At 46.5% G+C, this 21,932-nt stretch overlaps 1 protein-coding gene across 2 annotated transcripts in view; it reads left to right on the top strand.

Annotated features, from left to right (window-relative positions):
• Positions 1–21,932, top strand: part of LOC146830511 (uncharacterized) — a 146,092-nt gene that overhangs the window by 101,504 nt on the left and 22,656 nt on the right. Inside the window, exons 2-4 of one of the 2 annotated variants that reach the window (XR_014961432.1) lie at positions 3,732–4,338; positions 11,166–11,251; positions 14,624–14,788. Coding sequence is in view for 1 of the 2 variants with exons in the window: in XM_085604710.1 (XP_085460836.1) it covers positions 3,783–4,338; positions 14,624–14,788 (721 nt within the window). In the remaining variant the exon portion in view is untranslated. The remainder of the gene's footprint in view (positions 1–3,731; positions 4,339–11,165; positions 11,252–14,623; positions 14,789–21,932) is intronic. The other variant, XM_085604710.1, reaches the window with a different exon arrangement.

Raw genomic sequence — 21,932 nt, forward strand, 5'->3', positions numbered from 1 at the left:
AGTGTTGAAAAACAACACATAATAGCAGCGCAGCCGGCCTCCATGTGAAAAGGGCTCAGGCGCTGTGTTGATAAAAAAAACACTAGGGCAGCGCGGCTACCTTATTAAAACATGAAGTGTGTCCGGCGCCTGTTTGAAAACAATTTCTACACAAGTAATTCATTGTAAAAAAGGCGGGTGGCCGTTGCATTTTTTCCAATTATTTGCTTTAGTAGTTTTCAGGTCACACCCCGCTTTAGAAATTTAAAGCTAAAGCGCAGCATGCCAAGATTGCTACAAAAGTAAATAAGTGGAAAAGAAATACGGCGTCTGCCCACTTTTTAAATCTATTTATTTACTTTTGTAGCAATTGTGGCACGCCGCGCTTTAGCTTTAAACATCTAAAGTGGGGCGTGACACGAATACTTCTAAAGCAAATAAATAGAAAAAATGCGACTGACAACCTATAAATGACAAATTAGGGAAGTAATACTATTTTAAAAATGTGCTGCATGTTGCCCTAGAATGTGTCTTTTCTTGACACATATTTTAGTCAACCATGCCGCATTATTTGGTGCTGTCTTGCCGTGTTATTCTAGTGTCCCTAGTGACACCTCACCCTCCCATCTAATGAGAATGGCAGCTGCAGTCTCTCTCTCTTGTCTTGCCATGTTCCCAGACTGTGAGCACAGCCGATGGAGCCCTTGTCTTGTGATCTTTATGAAAGTGTGTCATTACTTGTGAATTTCTACGTGGGCAGATTGCACAACAGGTGAGCGCATTGTGGAGTGTGACTGGGCTTGGCTCCCGCCCCGGCCAGGGTCAGTGTGTGTCACGAGTTTATTGTGCGTGGAAATAAACAGCAGGGACACATGATAGATACAGGCCATGAGCTCAGTAACACTCACACTCGAAGCCAAGAGGAGGGGGGAGCGGAGCGACATGAGGGAGGGGAGGCAGAAGGGAAGTCGTGAATAGAGAGGAGAGGGGGAAGTGAGAGGGTGAAAGAAGGGGCGACAGGTTTAGAGGCGGTGATGAAAACCAGAACGAGGGAGGGGAGGGAGACTTAAAAGCGGTAAAGCAACAAAGGAGAGGAGCAGTAGTGGGGAGAGGAGAAGTGGTAGGGTGGTGAGAAAATAAGGAGATGGGAGGCTTAGGATAATAATATTTGCAATGCAATAGGTCTTGAATTTAAATGACCTATGGCATTGGAAAGAAGTGGCCGCAATTGTCCCGGCTGCTTGAAAAGAGAAATTGTGCATGGCGTGCTGAATGTAAGCAAAGCACATCGTGCCTGCAGTAAGAGAAACTCAAAAAAGAAAATAGTGCTTTCAGACTTAATACCACGTACCGTGTAACAACTAAGTAAAAGGGCCAGTCGCCATGCGGGGTTACAAATGAAGACAAGGCAGTACTAAAGAGGGACTAACAAGCCTATTTACGAATCAGAAGTTAGCATTTACAAAGAACAATGACACAAGCCAATGACAAATATGGACGGAGAGTGGGAGGGGCTTCTACTCCAGTATAGCAAGTCTTGCGCAGCAGCGCATGCGCGCTGACTCTGGGCTCGACCTAAAAAGGAACCACTCTCTTTGTAGTGGTTCCTTTTCTCTGACCTACTCCCCTTTGTCCCTTGTCCCCTTTAGGAGCAGCATTCCTTTTTCTTTTGAGAATTATCAGTGGAGCATGTATGCTGGACCTTTAAGCGCTCTAGGTCCCCAATTTTTTGTGATGGATCACGGAGACCACGCCATCTGTGCACATTTTCTTAGTTAATTTTAAGTACCACAACTGTAGGATAGCCCAGAATCTCAGCAAGTCCCAGGTTAGGAGAAGCTGCCACCAGTTCTGAGGCCGCCCCTTTTCCCTTTAACACTGGATTCCCTTTTCAAAGTAACCAACCAACTCCAACACTTCCTGCAAACCAATAGAAAACATCTGTCTCAGTGTAAATAAGTGGATCCCCTCACCTGAAAACTAGCCACTCCTTTGTGTATTGAACCCAAGCTTATTTTGCTAGTGAATTTCTGCCTAGAGTTACTGACCCACCTACGAGTAATCTCAACCACTTCCTCAGTCCTGGCCCCACGAGAATGTATGCTGGTTCTTGTTACCGATCAAACTATTTCATAGGAGCCCAATCATTCATTGACCTAGATAAGCTTTCTTTCTCATGGTTTGAAGCAAAGGTCTCCTTCCTATGTATGTAGGTCGCTGCCATACAAATGTATAACCAGAACATGTTGTGGCACATCCGCACTGACCATACTTTTACATATTTGGTTAAGAAAAAATGACCTCCCTCCCCCGTCCACCTTCCAGCCATTATACAGGGTGGCAAATTTGTGAAACGTGGGCCATATTCAGAAGAACTAACCAGGTTACTTATTTTATGTATGTCTTGGTTTGAAAATTAGCAGTCATTCAACTGTGAAACTTTTTGTATGAGGCAGAATTTGTCAAATATGGGTGGCGTGTGGAGGGTTGGGGGGGCAAGAGGGATGCAAAATGTGCAACCCTTTCTAACTTATTATGCCACAACATCAACCCCTTGTGGTGTACTACAGCCACTGTGTGACCCCAAGCTATGTATGACTCCACACTGCTACCTGGGCCTACATAATACATTCATTAAATAAAATTGTCCAGTGTGAGTGAAAACCATGTCACTTCTGTACTGTCCAAGGGACCAATGTGTTCAGGTAAGCACCCGGGCCTGCATATTGTTTAATTAATTTACTTGCATAATTCTGGATGGGGACACCCCAACTTTGCCAATTACAGCAAGCCAGCACTTGTCACAACTCCTATGAGTGCCGATTGTCTACTTCTTATAAAAACCTTCACTCTGTCCGAAGGGTGAGAGCTCTCCTTTGAGATCCAGTGTCTGACACGCTGATTGGTGTGATCAGAGCCCCTTCAGTTCCATTGTTATCCAGCAGCTGCTCAATGCTCACCAGTGTACCAGTCCATGGGGGTGCTTCACTGCTGGGTTCCGTCTGCCTGCATGCAGCTCGACACGGTCAGACATCTGTGCCTCCAAGCAAATGGCCATATTGTGGCTGTCAGCGCCTCAAGCAAATTGCAAAGCTGTTTGAAGCCACTGGTAGAAGGGTGGCTACATGTCGTCTGCAGCTCTCAGTTCTGTAAATATACGGTGTCAGAGATGGCAGTATATTGAAGTTTAGCTGTTATCAGCTTTCAACCGTCTGGGAATAAAACTTGGTAAAAGCGCAGATTCAAGGGTTCTTTGGTGGAAAGTCTGGTTTTATTGTATACATTATCAGGAGAAAATAGCAAAAAACATTTTTGTTTATATAGGAATGCATACAGGAGACAAATAATCGAATGTGGCAAAAAGCTTTATCATTGAGTCTACTTTCCAGATGTAATATACACCCTAACGCCTTCCGTTGATGAACCTCCTGGAAAGGGGAGTGAAATAACAAATTGCCAATTGCAAGAGATGAGAGATTATTTTTGCTCAAGTAGAAGTGGAAACAGCACTCTCACAGACTATTGCACTGTCCAGCTGGACATAAAAAGCGAAATATTCTCTTTAATATTTTAAACTCGATATAGAACCTTGGATCTACCATCACCCTGAATGAATTTATGACTGTTTATAAAACATGCCTCTGTAAGCTTGAGCCAAAGATAATGCACCATCTTACTAGACGACACAGCTGTTTGTGAATTCTATAGGCTAGGTTTTACGTTTAATTTCATTGTTCCCTTCTTCTTTGCAGATCTGAATTAACAAGGAAAATTAAGTTGGTGAAAACGTTTTATAAGGCACAATGACCTATGGAAAAAATCATTTTGGGGATTGTCTGGTACTTTCATGTGCTCTTGCATTATTTGTTGTCAAGACGACAGATGCACTTGGAGAATTTCCGATAGCAAATAACAGTACAAGCAGAAGTGCCCCGGAAGTACATTTGACTGAAATGAATGGCACAGCCACTCCAAAAGAGCTGCCTGGATCTCCATCCCCTACAGGGATGCCCACAGCTCCCACACTGCTGCACACTCAAAGTACCGACAGGAACCATCTCTCAGAGGCGCCGTCCGCGGCACATGTCAGCAGACCTGCGGGAACCACGACAAATCCCTTTACAATCACCAGCACCGTCACACCGGGCGATAGCTCCGATAATTCTTCGGGATTAACCAGCGGAAAAACAACAGCTACTTTGCCGTCTACCACAGGGACAGCTCACGAGACCTTCGCCTACACAAATACCTCAGAGATTACTGGAATACCAGCAACACGTGTGTACTATACAAAACCTATTAATACTACAGAAGGAACTGAGGTGAACGCCACGGGGACGTACACAGCTGCTCTCACGGGTAAGCGCGCTCCTTTCGCAAAGAGGGCCCGCTGCGGCGATTTATGGCTCAGTTAATCCGGGGTTAATGTGAAACTGGGGGGGAATTGGCACCTGTGGGATGCAGAAGACTTGAGTCGCAACCCTGAAAAAGAGAAGGTTAAATAATTGGAACTGAGAAAGACGTGACAGATGAACGCGCCTCAGTGGTTAAGGTGCGCGCCCACAAGGAGCAAGAGCGGGTGCAATCTATTTGCAAACAGAGTCTTGGATTTTTGATTATTTTTGTAGGGAATACCCGAACTATATAATCCCCATGTGGGCTGTGATAGGCCCCACATAAGGTTTCAAAAATCCTGCGGCGTAGACTTCAGTTTTCCCTCACGTTAGGACTCTAACGTTGAAGTTTCTTTTGTATTCCCTACAAAAATAATCAAAAATCCAAGACTCTGTTGGCAAATAGATCCATTCAAATGATGAGTTCAAAATAGGGATGAAGTCTCTTTTGTAACTTGGATAACGAAGAATTGCTAGATTCTTTTCAACTTGAAACATTAGAAATACTCAGATTCTTTTCCAATATATCTTTGGAATCACTAATCAGGTGGTTGTCCGGACTTTGAGGTTATATGATAGGCAGACTTTGCCTTCATAATTGAAAAAACATTGCTTGTCTAGAGGCTATTTTTAGTATCAAATACTAATACACAGAAACCATTACATCGTTGAAAACACCACTTTTTGCAATAAGCCTTGAGAAAGTCACCGATGTGACGAAACACGTGTCGGCTGTGGCGCATTTGGGATCAAGACTATAGAGCCCCAGACACCCCTCACAATTAAGTTTCTAATTGTCAAGCTTATGATAAGAAAGGGTATCTGTATGGTTTTCGTTTTAAAACTATGTTGTTAGAATACTTTGGATAAATCTAATGTCTTGACAAAATGAAATATACATTTTTTGTACGAACCTATCTCTGCTTACAATCAGTGATATATTGGAATGTGGTTTGTGCTTATCAGGGTTTGACACAAGGTAAAAGAATATTACGTTTGAGTGCCGGGGTTCCTGTATTGTTCATTCCTCAGGAGTCCCTTGGGACTCCCTTGAGAGTCCTGCATCATCTCAGTGACATCCAACATTTTTTATTTATTTGGGGGACATGGGAGTTCCTCTGGGACACCCACAAAAGGCCCAAGGGATCTGCGTACCCCTACCTTGACCCATTATAGGATATTTTTAAAACATTTTCAGGACAGTGACCAAGTCCCTGAATCCTGTAATGGCTGCTGCAACATTTCCTCAAATGGCAACAACCTTATTAGCAAAACAGAAAACACTCCTCCCATAGAAAGGCTGCCACCACTGTGTACTATATACATATAGATGTATGAAACTCCATTTGTTCCCATGCTGGCGGTCTCTGCCCCTTCAAGTCAGTGTGCATCATGCAGGTCAGGTTCCCTGCTACCAATGCAATCAGCTGTACTCCACAGGAAAAACATGCTTCCTTCGTGCTTCATGCACACTGTGAGGGTTTATAAACAACGGGGATCTGCTTCTGTTGATAAACCCTCACACAATTCATCCAGCTGTGTGGAACACATGTTTGCTGTGGAGTAACAGCTGGTTGAATATATGCATACACAGACTGTAATATTTGTGATATGCTATTTATTAGCATTGCTGAGTGTGGGGAGTGGCCACGACTCAACTAAGGCGAAGCCCCTCCCCTCTCTCAAAAATGGTAAAAATAGCTTTTTACATTCTGTGCGCTGCATGTTTGGTTAATTATCGAACATTTTTGCTGGCACTTCATGCAGTTCACTTAATATACTGATCCTTTCCTTCAGAAACATTTGAACACTTTGAATATCCTGGTATGTTTCAACAACTTCTGGTTTCATTTTATCAATGTCCAGTTGTAGTTTTGCCCACTGTTCTCAAGCATCCTCTGCAAAAAGAAGTGATGTATGCCACTGTGCCCCATATACATTTCGTCCTCTTTTTTTCCTTACCTAGGTGTGATGCTCTGACTAGGGCCTGATCGTGCTGGGCTGCGCGCCACGGCAGAGCGCAATAACGGAGACTGTACCGTTTACTAGTCGGGCCCCAAGTGACCTCGAGCGACCACGCCCCTTTATTTTTAGCGCAAGACGCCTTTCCGGCTTCAGCGCATGGGTGCGACATATCCGACGTGGAGGCCGGAGCAGTCAGCTAGACTGCTGATTCACTACATCCAATACCACCTATGTTCTTTTATCCTTCCCCAGGATTCCGCCGGTCACTTAATTGGCAGGCAAAGTCTTTCAGGCGTGTGCTCGGGCGAGAGTTTCCCCTCAGTCCATACCTGGGGTGTCCACTCCGGGTGTTGAGAGGAGACACTGGCTCTCGGGGCTCTGAGACCCTCTCAGGGGTTTCTCCTGTCACCACTGCCCAGGGTGAAATGGGCTGCGGCATCGCCAGCGGACTCCTGCAGGGATCTTCTTGCGGTAGCTCACTTTGTTCCCATGCGCCAGGATCTTCACTGGCTCTTTCCTCAGTGGGGGAAACTGGAACCCTTTTGAACCATGAGATGTTGCGTGTTACGGTTTCCCCCTCCTTTTCTGCTGTTACCATTGTTTCTTTTACGCCAACCACCAACCACTGGCTTGGTTCAAAACGCGTCTGTAATTTTCCTCCTGGCCTCCTGTCCTGCAGTATGGCCGTGTCACTGCTCTGCAGTGTACGGGTTGTCGCTCTCCGTGTTTGGCTGGCCGTTAGGTTTTGTTTCTCTCTCTTCCTTGTAGCGCTTTCCTCATCGTATGGAGGGGGTGACCACCCTGGGCAGGTGGGGAGGGTGTCGCAGCAAGCGCCGTTGAACATGAGCGACCACGGAGCTTGGTGGGTGGTGCAGTGAGGGGTGCTCCGATACTTCCGGAGGAACACTTGTAGGTGTCTTTCGGGGTCCACATTTTTGGCCATTGCAATGTGGAGGGCTTTGTTCAGAGTTCTCAGAAATCTTTCAATCTCCCTGTTGGCTTGGGGCCATTGAGGGGTGATGTGCCTGTGTCGTACACCGTGCTGTTGCATGAACTCTTGGAACTCGTGGCCCTGGAACGGGGGCCCATTGTCACTCTTGATTTCTTCTGGGCATCCAAACATTGCGAACACCTTCTCAAGGACTGGGGCCACCTGGGAAAAGGCGGTGGAGCTGACAACTTCCACGATGGGATACTTGGAGTAGCTGTCGATGAGGGCCAGGGTCGCTCGGCCGTCGGGGGAACTCCTGAAGTCAATGCTCACTTTTTCCCACGGGACTTGGGTCTCCAGTCCTGGAAACCAGAGTTTCTCACTCATGCGGGCTTTCATCTTTTCCATGCCTTGATGGCCTCCGTGAGCTAATTGTGCAGCCCAGTGTTGCAGCATTGTTGGGATGACAATCCGGGCACCTCTCAGCAGAATCCCGCCTTGGGTCACACTCAATTCATCCCTGATCTGCCACATCTGCATGAGACTTTCCTTCTCCGGGCCTGACCAGGCGTTGGCAGACTGCAAGAAGTTGTGCCAGTGTCCCCCTTGGACGGCTGCGCGGAGCTAGGTGATGACAGGATACTTTTCTGCTGTTTCCGCTACCTCTTCTAGTGTTAGGGCCTTTGGGTAGCTGATGGTAGAGATCATGTTGAGGTGTGCCTCTAATGCTTCGGCGTCCGGTTCTTCTTTCTCACCCTCTTGTGGGCTGGGGTGTTGCGAGAGGAAGTCGGTGGGATTTTTGGCGCCGGGCCGGAACACCCCATCCATCTCATAATGTTGGAGTCCAATGGCCCATCGCTCAATTCGCGGGGACGGGTGCGGTGCCAACCCTTTGAATAGGGGCACCAATGGCTGGTGGTCTGTGATGACTCGGAAGGGTTGGCCACAGACATACAGGTGGAAATGACGACATGCCCATCGGATTGCCAGGGCCTCTCTCTCGATTTGCGCATAGCGCCTTTCCATGGGGGACAGTGCTTTGCTGGCGTAGGCAAGGGTGGCCCATCTTCCTGGATCCTGCTCTTGTGTGAGAACGGCCCGAGGCCTACTGGTCTGGCGTCCATGAGTATTTCTGTTTGCTTGGCCGGGTTGAAGTACACTAGCTTGGTGTGGTCGAGGAGGGTGCTCTTGATTTTCTGGAATGCCGTCTCTTCCTGAGTTCCCCACTGCCACATGGCATCCATATGTGTGAGGTTCCGGAGGGGCTCCACGATGGTGGCTAGGTCGGGTATTGAACCTGCCACAGTATGTGGCCATCCCCAGGAAACTCCGTACTTCTGATACCGTCATGGGGACCGAGGCGTCTTTGATGGCCTGGGACTTCCTCGGGTCCACTTGGATCCCTGGTTGAAAGTGTATCCGAAGAATTCTATTTGCTTTTGGAAAAGTAGGCACTTCTCTCGTGGAGGGTGATTCCATGTTTTTGGAGTCGTTTCAGGGTGGCCCTCAGGTGTTTGTAATGCTCTTCCTCAGTCCTCGAGTGGATGAGGATATCGTCACTTATGTTCAGTACTCCCGGAAACCCAGTCAGGATCTCCTTTATGGTGTCCTGGAAGATCTCGGCCGCTGACGAGATGCTGAAGTTGAGGCGCTTATACCTCCGCAGGCCCAGGTGGGTGCTGAACGTAGTAATGTACCTGCTGTCCTTCACCAGCACCAGCTGGTGATAGCTGGCATTCAGGTCCAATTTCGAAAACCACTGGGAGCCGTTGATGTCGTCCATCGTTGATGTGATGAGGCATTCGCAACGGATGGCTTTATTCGGAAGGCGCATGTCTATGCACAGCCTGATTTTCCCTGGCTGGCAGAGTTTTTCTGCGATCACCATGGGGGACATCCATGGTGTGGGTCCAGACACCTTCTCATGACCCCTTGATCTTCAAGTTTTTGTAGCTCCTGTTCTACTAGGGGTCTCAGATGGAAAGGAATCCTCCGGTGTCTCAAGGCTGTCTGGGTGACAGAAGGGTGCAACTTGATTGGACTTTCCTTGCTCCGTCCCAGGCCCTCAAATAAGCTTGCGAATTGGTTAAGTAGGTCCTTTGTTTGGTCCGCTTGTACACTCCTCGCGAATGTCACCAGCCCGAGATCTCCCGCTGCATGGCTGCTTAGTAGGTTGTCCGCTTCTTGATTTATCATGTGGACATCCGTGATAATCTCATTATCCTCTGACCGTATGGGTATGGTCATCTTGCCTTTGAGGGGCAGGGTGGGTCACTCCCATATGCAAAGATCTTTGCTTTGGAGGGCCTGACTTCTGGTTTTGGACTCAGCCGGTTATACTGCTGAACCCCCATGACATTCACTGATGTGCCAATGTCGATTACAGCGCTGACTTCAGACCCTGCAACTCGCATCGTGCACGTTGGTTGGGGTCTTCTCCTACTTTTGAGTGCTTGCTCAAATGAGACTAGGTATGTCTCTCCTTCCTCCTCCTCCGAGGTAGTGTCGTCTACCTGGTAGGTGGTCCGTTCAGCTTTCCTTCCCCTGTGTGAGGATGCGAGGGCGAGGCTTGAGAGTTGGCGCACCTTCTTCTGTGCAGGTGCAGCTCGTCGTCCGTCTTTTTCAGGGCTTTCCTCCTGCACATCGACGTGAAATGGTTTGGTATCCCGCAGTTGGTGCATGTTTTTCCCTGGGTCGGGCAGGACTGGGTGGGGGGGTCTTCCTCATGGCCGCAGTATTCACACTGGCCTCTCGAGTTTGGCGGCATACAGTCTGATAGCCTGTTGCTTCTGTCGTGTGTCCTAATTGCATCGTCCCGTTCTACTTCGATGGTGGCACTCTTCTCGGTTAAGCGTGTTAGGGCTATGTCCATTTCGTCAGTGCGCGCTGATGATAGGTCGTGCGAACTGGCCATGACTAGTATGTCATTCAACAGTATATTTGGTTGTCATAGGATGAGTCCGCACAGCACTTTACTGCGTATCCCTTGGATGAGCAGTGCTCTGATTTCTTCGGCCGCTCTCTCGTCTACTAGGTGCTAGCTGGCTAATTCCCTCAGCCTTGCGTGGAAAGTGTCTATTGATTCCCCCTCTCTTTGCCTGGCTTTGCCTCAACTTGAACCGCTCAAAGTCTGGGTTCAGTTGAGGGTCAAAATGTGCATTGAGTGTGGCTACTGCTGCATTATAGTCATTCGGGGGACCAACATCTGGGAGGTGTTTGAAAAGCAGGTACACCTCTTCCCCGGCATAATGGAGCAGGAGCGATCTCTTGACGGCTCCGTCTGTTTCCCTGGTTGCGATAAAGTAATTTTCGAGACGTCTGAGCCACGTCTTCCATCTTGGATATGCAGTGGTGGGGTCGGCTCCCTCACTAAATGGTGGTAGTACTCCAGTGGGGGGGTGTTGTGGGGTCATGCGGGCTGACGCCTGGTTCTCATCTGGGTTGTCCCCCATTACAGTGGTGAGGAGGTGGCTTCGCACAGCGTGGCGCAGGAGATGCTGGGTACCTTGTTTTATCTGTGCTGCTTCCTGGGCTAGTTAGGAGTGCCTCTTCCTTGGGTGTGGGCGTGACTCAGGTTGTTGCCTGATAAAGATGGTTGCAGGCCTTGTGCTGTGTGATGTGTGGGCAGCTGTTCACGTGGCTGTTTTCCACTGGCAGTCGCTTCTGTATGCACAGGTGCCTGTCAGTGCATCTGCAGCGGCTGGCGTTTTATCCAAGGTGACGTGGGGGGACTTATCGAACCAACTGTGCCTTCTCGGGGGTGGCGTGCGCCTTCTTAGTGTTACTGGGGCCTTGCCGCTGTCGACCCAGTGCCCTCTGGGCAGGCCTACAGGCCGGTGCAGAAATTGTGTGGTACCTTTTCCTTTTCTAATTTCTTTTATTTTTCTCCCTTGCAGTGCTGCGAGGGGTCGGAGCATATCCGGTGCGAAGGCTGGAGCAGTCAGCTAGAGTGCTGACTCACTACATCAGGGTCATCAAACTGGTATATAATTAAAAATAAATCAAGCAGGGATTGTATTTCCTCCTCACATTAATAAACTTTTTCTGTCACAATTAGTTGTTCTGAAAGCTTCCCTTTTCGAGACCAGATAGTGGCGCCCACATAAAGGACGATTCAGGGCCGGCTGACAGTTTGTTATTGGTGGATTAGCAATGATTGATGACTTTCTTACAAGAAGTTAAGCACAGTGTGGTAGAATGAGTTTTCATGTTATTTAAGCTGGAGTGTAGGCATAACATGGCAAACTACTTTTGCATAGTAGTAATCACATGAGAACGTGTTTAATAATATGCTTGCTTCAAATAATACGCTATTGGGCTACCTTTATTTTCACTGGCATGCTGTATATACGTAGAGAATGGGCAGAGGCAGAACAACGGACCATGGAAGGCAGGGCTAAGGGGGCAAGGGCAGCAAGCCAACCATGCAGGATAGACAAGAGAGGCTGTGGCAGCACAACTAACCATGAAGGGCAGGTGGGAGGGGCAGTGGCAGCATGCCAGACTTAGGAGGGCAGAGGGGGATTGGGGTAGAGGCACAGACTCAGAAAATGTAGGGCAGGAGGGAGGTGGCAAGGGCATCAAACTGACCATGTAGGGCAGGCAGCGGAGGTAGTAGCAGCACAATGGACCACATAGGGCAGATCAGAGGGCAATGGCAGCACAATGGACCATGGAGGGCAATAAATAGAGGGCAGGGGCATGTACACAGACAACAGAGGGCAGGCGGTAGGGAGGAATGGGCAACAAGCTCACCACACAGGGCAGGCAGAAGGTGCATTGGTGGCACAACAGAAAATGCAGGGCAGGAGGGGGCAAGGGCATGACAACAGACCCCAGGTGGCAGGAGAGAAGGGCTAGAGATATTGACTTGGACACCAGAAACAGTGGGTTGGCAAGAGGGGGGCAGCGGCAACAAGCTGACTACGCTGGGCATGTGGCAGAGGCAATGGCAGCACAACAGACAATGCAGGGCAGGCAAAAGGGGGAGTGGCAGCACAAAGGACAATGGAGAGCACAAGGGATGGAGTAGGAGCACCTACTCATACAACGGAGGGCAGGGGGAGGGGACAGGGGCCACAAGCTTACTAGACAGGGCAGGCAGGATGGGAATTTGCAGTATAACAGACCACGCAGGGCAGTTAGGCGGGGCAGGTCAATGGACCATGGAGGGTAAGAGGGAGGGGGGTACGGGCACATACTTAGAGAATGAAGGGCAGAGGGGAGGATCAGAGGAGCAGCAAGCTGATCATGCAGGCGGAAGGGACAGTGGAAACACAACACACTATTGAGGCCAGGAGGGAGAGGATAGGTGCATGCACATGGAAAATGGAGGGAAGGTGGGAGGTGGACAGAGGGGCATCAAGCTGCCATACTTGGAGGGGCAGTGGCAGCACAATGGACCATGTATGGCAGTCAGGAGTGTACAACAGACCAAAGTGTGCAAGAGGGAGGAGGCTGGGGCATGCACAAAGGACAATGGAAGGCAGAATGGAAGCAATAGGGGCTGTACTCAGACAAAAGACAGCAGGGGGCAGGGGCATCAAAGTAACCACACGGGGCAAACAAGAGGGGCGGTGGCTGCCCAACAGATCATGGAGGGCAGTAGGGAGGGAATACGGGCATGGACTCGGACAATGGAAGGCAGGGCAAATGGTGCAGGGACAGGGGCAGTAAGCTGGCCATGCTGGGCAGGCGGGAGGGGCAATGGCAGCACAATAGACTGCACAGGGCAGGCAGGAGGGAGGGGCAGTGGCAGCTCAATAGACAATGGAGGGTAGGAGAGAGGAGGCAGGGGCACACACATGGACAATGAAGGACAGGAGAAGGGGCCAGAGCCATGGACACAGACTGCAGAGGGAAGGGAGAAGATTTGGCAGGAGCACCAAGCTAAGCACAGAGGGCAAGCGGGAGGGGCAGTGGCAACACAATGGGGCAGAAGAGAGGAAGCAGGGGCAGACTTGAACAACACCGGGCAGAGAGGAGGGTGGCACAGGCAGCAGGCTGACCATGGAGGAAAGGCCAGCTGTGCCATGGAGGGTAGGAGGGAGTGACAAGAGCCCAAACACAGAGAATATAGGGCAGGAAAGGCGGGGCAGGAGCGGGGGGAGTAACCTGACTCCAGGCCAGTACGGGCAGTAAGTTGTCCTCGGAGGGCTGACTGGATGGGGCAAGGGCATGCACATGGTGAATAGAGGACAGGCAGAAGAGAGACTGGGGCAGCAATCGGACCACGGTGAGTAGACCTTTATGGGTTAAGGGCAAGGTCAGTTCAATGGACCATGAAGAATGGAGGGCAGGGGGTGGGAGGCAAGAGTAAGGGTAGCAAGCTGACCACAGAGGGCATACCGGAATGGGCAGCATAATGGACCATGAAGGTGAAGTTGAGAAGGGGCAGGACCATGCTCACAGAGAACATTGTGGAGGGAGCAGGGACAGCAAGCAGTACACGGAGGGCAAACAGGATGGGCTAGGGCATGCAGAGAGACAGAACAGAGGGCAGGAAGGCTCAGGGGCAGAGGCAGCAAGTTGACCACCGAGGGGAAGAGGTGTGGGCATAGGCACACAGATAGAGAACAAAGGGCAAGCAGGAGGAGAGCAGCAGCGGCAAGCTGCCCATGGAGGGCAGGCTGTGGTGGCAAAGGCTGTGCTTAGATGAATATGTTAAAAACCCTAGACATTACATTTAAATAATGGATCACCCTATCACTTTAGAGGTTAAATACATGCAAAATTGACATCAGCAAGGGCAGGCGACATCACACTTCCCAAACAAATGTTTAATCACAATTTGTAAAACAAATTGGGCTTGGCCCCACTATGATGCAAACTGCCTAATGCCACAAGATCTAGAGCAAGCCCATGCAGGCAAAGTGAGGGCATCTTGAAAACACTGTCTACAAAGATTTCATGTATTCCTGACCCAAGTATAATGCACTCTGAGACCTCAAAGAGAAAGAGAGCATGTGAATCAGGTCCCAGATGATTCCCCCACAAGTCTGTTACAGACACAGGAGAGCCAAGGAAGCAAGGGAACAGCTGGAGACCATGTATAGCCTGACCATCAAAACTAGATAGGGAATTAGCAGACCACATTGTCCCATGATCCCAATCTGCACTCAAGTCACAGAAGCATTTAAGAGTACATGAAATTGTACTACAGATGCTCCATTTTGTTGGTAATGAATGCCTTTGTGAAATAACGCGTATGTTGATGTTACTTTTATTGTTTGAATAAAAATAATTTCTTTTGATGGTAAACTATAAAAGCAATAAATACTCTTTTTTCCAACTGCAGTGATGAAATTGAAAAGTATTGGTAATCATGTTTTCCAAATGTCTTTCTGCTTTTCAGTCGAGAGTGTACATCTAAAACATTCAGAAGCTATTCTGACTATTGCCTTTGGCATCATTCTGGGCATTGTTGTTCTAGTGATTCTTGTATACAGTCTCAATAAGTGCAAGAGAAGAAGAGCACAGTACTCTCACCATCCACTTCATGCCTCCTCATATGAATCAGGTCAGTTGTGATGTACAGTATATGATTGATTTCTTGTCCTACTCACCAAGTGGCTTTATTTCCATGAGTCGAACTTCTTGGAGTTGGGTCATCACCACAGGAAAGGCAACATTGTTTCTTCTATAAAAGACATGTCGGTTCACTTCCTTTTCTTTGAAATTCTCAGTAGGATTATTGCCCAGTTTTACGAACAGTTGACACAACGCAGAGCAGCAAGTTGCTCTGCTATGTTCTGAAAAGGGAGAGAGGAGAACTGCACCATATTTTTAAAGAAATAGCATAGTTCTGCTCTCTCCCAGTGCTGTTGCACTTTGGTCTACATAGCGCCAATTCAGGCACCCTTGTGCATAGTTCATGGGTGCCTGTGTTATGGTCAGGATAGTTTTTGTACAGGAAGGGGTGTCTTCCTGCACAAAAACCATCACTGGAATTGTTGTCCTTTTGGTATGTGTGCTGCAGAATGCAAAAAAGTGAGGCAAAATCTGAGTCTATGCGTTTTTAACAGGGTCCTCATCTTTGTCGTACATGTAAAGGCACCTGATTTGTCACCCTTTATCTATATCAAATGAGTATACGACGTTATCCCGCATACTTTCATCCCGCATACCATCACGCCACATTTTTCACGCCGAAAATGCAATTGCTCCGCGATACCATTACCCCGCAAACTTTCACTCCTAATATGACTTTACCACGCGTGCCTTTACAACGCAAATGCATGCGTGGTGAAGTCATAAACTGTGTAAAAGTGCTTTACCTTTATTTATATATATGTTGATGTCTTCAAATATGTCCGTAAATTGAAACTGAACAAATTTCACCGACTTCAAAATCAACATAAAAACAAAACCAGCAATGTCAATGTGAGCACCAGCCCGTCCATTCTTACAGCTGGTGATAGGGAACTCCTTCACAATCTCCATCAACTACATGACAACAATGAGGATGTTACAATCTCATCCAGTCAAATGATACCAAGAACAGCCATCACAGCTTCAGGCTTTAAACCTAAATCCACCTTTTGCCCAGTTATGCTGAGGGATAATATAGATGTATTTCATGATAAAATAACTTCGGAATTGAAAACTCTATATTACAAATTGCAAGCAACAAAAAAACGCTATACAAGCCAAGACAATTTGTACCATCAGCTAATGATTAAATTACAAAAAAATAGCGACATAATCATCAGGCAATCTGACAAAGGTGGCAACGTAGTGCTTTGGTCAAGAGAACTCTACATGGAGGAAGCCATGGGCCAACTCAACGATAGAAATTGCTATAGACGGGGCACAATGTTGGAAGTGAAAACATCATGGAACAATGTATATTCAAATTTGTTGGCCTGGAAAAGTGCTGGTCTGCTATCATCCGATGAATTCAGATATTTAAAGAATGATCATCCAGTGATGCCTGTGGTTTATTTTATTCCAAAGATCCACAAAGATAAAAATAAACCACCGGGCAGACCAATCATATCAGCACGGAACAGTATCATGGAAAACATGAGCAAATATGTAGACTTTTATTTGAAGGATTTTGTGAGGAGTTTACCATCTTTTATCTTGGATACAAGTGACTTATTGAGGAAATTGGACAACATAGAGTGGAAACCCAATGACTAACTTATTTCTTTGGATGTCACGTCGCTGTATACCAGCATTCATCATCGTGATGGCCTGGAAGCTGTTGAACATTTTTTAAATACTAGAGCAATCTGTTTCCACAAACAAAACAAAATGTTATTAACTATGATTGCCATGTGCTTGGAGAACAACTTTTTCTTATTTCAGAACCAAGCATTCCATCAGGTTCGGGGCGTGGCTATGGGGGCCTGTTTTTCCCCCAGCTACGCCTGCTTGCACATGGGTTGGTGGGAAGAACAGGTCCTTATGACTGCCTTTAAGGAGGTTATGTCCCACAATATCATAAGGTGGTTCAGGTACATAGACGATCTGCTTATAATATGGAGGGGCACAGAGGAATCAGCTCGACGTTTCATAGAGCAGATCAATGTCAACAACTTGAATCTTACATTTTCAGGCCAGATCAGTACAGCATCAATTTATTTTCTTGATGTCGAGATCTATGTTAATCATGATGTACTTTGCACTAAGTTATTTCGTAAATCCACTGCAGGTAATACCTTATTGCATGCAACCAGTCACCATCCTGCCCACCTAATCCGCAGCATCCCATATGGTGAGATGCTTCGGATAAGGAGGATTTGTAATCATGACTCTGATTGTTGGGCAGCACAAAAGCAATGCAAAGCTAGGTTTCTCAGTAGAGGGTATGCTTCTGACGGGATTGATAAGGCCATGCTACGAGCCAATGCACTTGGCAGAGCACAGGAATTAATGGTTAAGACTGTAGCGTCTCCAAGTCAGACATCTGACAACCTTGAATCTCCGAGACTAATCCTAACCTATAATTCCCAGAATAAAATCATGCGTAAAATGGTCAACAAAAATTGGTCTTTGGTGAAGAATGATACAGTCCTAGGTGCCACATCAACTAAATCCCCCAATATAACATTCAGGAGATCACGATCCATGAAGGACATGTTAGTAAAAAGCAGTCCTGAAATAAGAGACATGGTCAATTGGCTAGGTGCTAGTAAAGGATTTATCAAATGCGCCGTTTGCAAAGCCTGCAAACAAGGCGTTAACAAAACAGAGTATTTAACTCCTTTTAGTAGCAAACCAGTTCCAATAACCAAAAAATTGACTTGTAAAACGGAGTTTGCTGTTTATGTGCTGGAGTGTCCCTGTGGCCTGTGGTATGTAGGTAGCACGAAGCTACAGGTTCACAAGCGGATACTCCAGCACATCAGAGCAATCAATAACGGCGATCCCACCTATCCTGTTGCCAGACACTTTGAGGAAAGACACAGTAAAAATTCTATTGACCTCAAATACTATGTTTGGATTCGGTCCTTCCTTTGAGAAGAGGGGGCAACCGCAAAGCAATACTTCGCAGATTAGAAACAAAATACATTTTGGAGCTAGACTCCAAGACCCCTAATGGTTTGAACTCCAGTGAGGATTTTTTTACATATCTATGATGCCTTCTTGGGTTGTTCATACTGTCTCAGGATTCGCCGCTGCCTCATTTTTAATGATTTTAACCAATTTTGGTTTTACTTTTCAGCACAATTTTGCACATGTGAATTGGTGAGTTCACTAGCTGATATGTTAAATGCCCCAGCACTTTTTTGTAGACATAAAGTGACTATTACCATAGCCCACTGGGGCGAGATTATGTACTTTGTTTCAACGATTGTTGTTTGCGCAACAAGATGGTTGCACAACGAGTCACACAACATGCTTTTATTAGGATGAAAACAAGTTTATATTTATATTTGTTTTACCCTTCTTTTTTAAATTAAAAAAAAAGAGAGAAAGCGTAGTTTTATCATATGGATTTTAACGCAGCTTACATTACTGAGCATATGCATTTGCGTCATTTACACATTGAATATTTATTTATTTATTGAATTGCACATTGCTTGATTTTGCACATATATATTTATTTATTTATTTTGTATGTGTAGGACATGTTTACCATATACGATTTTCAGGTTGAACAATATGAGTATTTTCTCTATGTCTACTACTTTTTTGTCACCAATATGTGTGCCTTCACTTTAAAAGAGTATGCCGGCCCCTTCAATGTGTCATGTGATCAAGGCCCCACGAGGGCTGAAACGCGTTATGGCTGGGTGCACGGGTTCGAAATAAACTTCATTGCGCCAGATTTGGGTTCGCTGTGTCTTTGTTCGAGGAAACGAACGTGAAAGAGACATTTCATGCATATATATATATATATAAATATATATAACGTATGGGCGGACAACTCCTTCCGTACTCGAATGGACCCTTGGAGAGTGGCGTGCACGCCGGCGGAGAAAACCGGCTTTTTTAATATAGTAATTCAATCTATTTCAATAAGTACGCTCTCAGAAATCACTGGACCCAGAAAAGAGTGCTGGAAAACTGCTGATTTAATAAACACAACGCGTTTCGCCGTCCGGCTTGATCACGTGTAGGTGACAACACTGAACATGACCACATATATCCCAACGTAATGTCATGGGCATAGAAAGAGGACATCATAATGAAAATGATACTATTCGCAAATGTGTGGTTGAAGAGGAGGAAATTTGCATGAACCACATTGGTAGACCTCACATCTCTAAGCCCAGTCTTCACTTCCTGAAATAAAACATAAAACCACCAGTTAGGATTATACCAGTGGAAACAATCAAAGTGTATACTTCTTGTGTACAAATAGCGAGCACTATATCTGTACAGTCATGAATATGAGGGACAATCAACACAATACAAAAGGAAGAAAACAATCCACAAGGTCATATTTTAAATTCAAGTTTTGGATATATACTTCATTCCCTTAGATGTACGGATAATTCTTCTTCCTGATTAAGCACACCCGGGGTCTTGGTCTGGAAATCAATTATTAGCTTCGATTCTCGTTGTCTCTCATACTCTGGGCTTAGAGATGTGAGGTCTACCAATGTGGTTCATGCAAATTTCCTCCTCTTCAACCGCCTTCATTTTCTTCTCACATCCTCCCCTCCTGCGCTTATCTATAAGACATCACCACATTCCCTCTAACCATGTTATAACTTTGTCTTAATAGTTATATTATTGCACGTGCACCTTTACCACTTCTTGTTTGAGCACGACACACTGACTATTTTCTGACCGCTTGATACAGATCTTAGTCTGTAAGTATTTACGAGCACTTGGCCAGTGATCACAACAGAGTAATTATATGTTTCAGGCACTTGCCATCAGGCTCAGATGGGCGGATGTTGTGGATTTGAGTGACATTAATATTCACTAGTGACACTTGCCACTTGAATAGGCTGATATTGCAGTTTCCTCTTTCTTCATTTATTTCTGATTGAGATGTTACAAGATATGTACGCACGTACTCTGACAGACGATCTCAACATTATGTTATGATTAATCAAGATTATCTATTGCGCTAGATCCAATGCGATCATGACTGTCTCCAATTGTTTACCATTTTTTTTAAGTATTCTTAACTTTATTAAGAGGCGACAATTTACAATGCCTCCTAGAGGAGTCCCTTTCCAACACGAAGGGCAGTCCTTCGTCGCTGTTTATCTTGTCATAACATTGCACGATTTGTATATAATTTCTTTTGTGTTTATACTGTTATTATGATTGAGGGTACTAAAAGATAATGCATTTGTGTTACGCTTAACAACAATTATGTTTTCCATTTATGAATTCATTTACACATTTGCAAATAGTATCATTTTCATTATGATGTCCTCTTTCTATGCCCATGACATTACGTTGGGATATATGTGGTCATGTTCAGTGTTGTCACCTACACGTGATCAAGCCGGACGGCGAAACGCGTTGTGTTTATTAAATCAGCAGTTTTCCAGCACTCTTTTCTGGGTCCAGTGATTTCTGAGAGCGAACTTATTGAAATAGATTGAATTACTATATAAATATATATATATATATATATTTATTTTATGTATTCACCCCGAAAACAAAACCCACCCTGATCCCTAAAATTACTCCAGCACCCCAAAACTTAAACGCACCCTGAACCCCAAAAATACCCCAGCACCCCAAAACCTTAAACGCACCCAGAACCCTAAAAATACCCCCCACACCCCAAAACCCTAACCCACCCTTACCCCTAAAAATACCCCAGTACCCCAAAACCTAAACGCACCCTGAACCCTAAAAATACCCCCTACACCCCAAAACCCTAACCCACCCTGACCCTTAAATATACCCCAGCACCCCAAAACCTAAACGCACCCTGAACCCCCAAAATACCCCTGCACCTCAAAATCTTAAACGCACCCTTAACCCTAAAAATTCCCCCTACACCCCAAAACCCTAACCCACCCAGACCCCTAAAATTACCCCTGCACCCCAAAACCTAAATGCACCCTGGACCCCAAAAATACCCCTCCACCCCAAAACCTTAAATGCACCCTGAACCCTAAAAATTCCTCCTACACCCCAAAACCCTAACCCACCCTGACCCCTAAAATTACCCCAGTACCCCAAAACCTAAACGCGCCCGGAACCCCAAAAATACCCCTGAACCCCAAAACCTTAAATGCACCCTGAACCCTAAAAATTCCCCTTCCACACCAAAACCCTAACCCACCCTGACCCCTAAAATTACCCCTGCACCCCAAAAGCTAAACGCACCCTGAACCCCAAAAATACCCCAGCACCAGTGTTCCCAGTAATGCGCGCGCCCGCTCGCGCGCCCACTTCTGTTCCTCCGAGCGCGCAGACCTGCGTGTGGAGCGCGCACCCACAGCACATCCTGGGAGAGCAGCATTCGTGCCGCCGCTTTTATAACACGAGCGGCGTGAAAAATGATTTCCTGGTTGCAGTGACTCCTGCACTTGCTGTATTCCCACCTTAATGAAGCGCGGCTGGGGGCTGTTAGTGGGCCTTTGTGAAAATATTTGTTAATTGCAGCACATTACGGTGCTGCAATTAACATAAATATTTTCACAATGGCCCACAATCAGCCCGCAGCCGTGTTCCTTTAAGAGAAGAAATGCAGCAAGTCCAAAAGCACGACGCGTGCTTTATATGTCATTTTTTTGGACTTGATGCATTTCTTTTCGTAATGGAGCACGGCTGCGGACTGATTGTGGGCCATTGTGAAAATATTTATGTTAATTGCAGCGCATTACGGTGCTGCAATTAACAAATATTTTCACAATGGCCCGCAATCAGCCCGCAGCCGTGCTCTATTAAGAAAATCAATGCAGCAAGCACAAGCATGAGCGATAGAAAGGAGGAGGGGAGATGATCCAGAGGGAGGGCAGAATCCGGGTGATTATTTGTCTCTAGGACAGCTGGCCCCCCGCGGTGGGCATTTCTTTTCACCGCCCGGTGGTTTCTGGGTGCTGTAGTTCTAGGTCGCCTCGTTGGAACTCGCTTTGGATGATTTAGTTGGTGATGCTTTGGATGTAGAAACATAAAATAGAGGGGACAGTAGAGAAACTCGTGAACGTAAAGGAACACGTTCACATGTTATGGCTGGGGAGCTGGACAATGGGCATTGGAGGGGAATGAGCTCAGTGGTATGTAGGGAAAGA

This window comes from Triturus cristatus, chromosome 5_1 (assembly GCF_964204655.1).
Source record: "Triturus cristatus chromosome 5_1, aTriCri1.1, whole genome shotgun sequence".
Classification (NCBI taxonomy): Eukaryota; Metazoa; Chordata; class Amphibia; order Caudata; family Salamandridae; genus Triturus; species Triturus cristatus.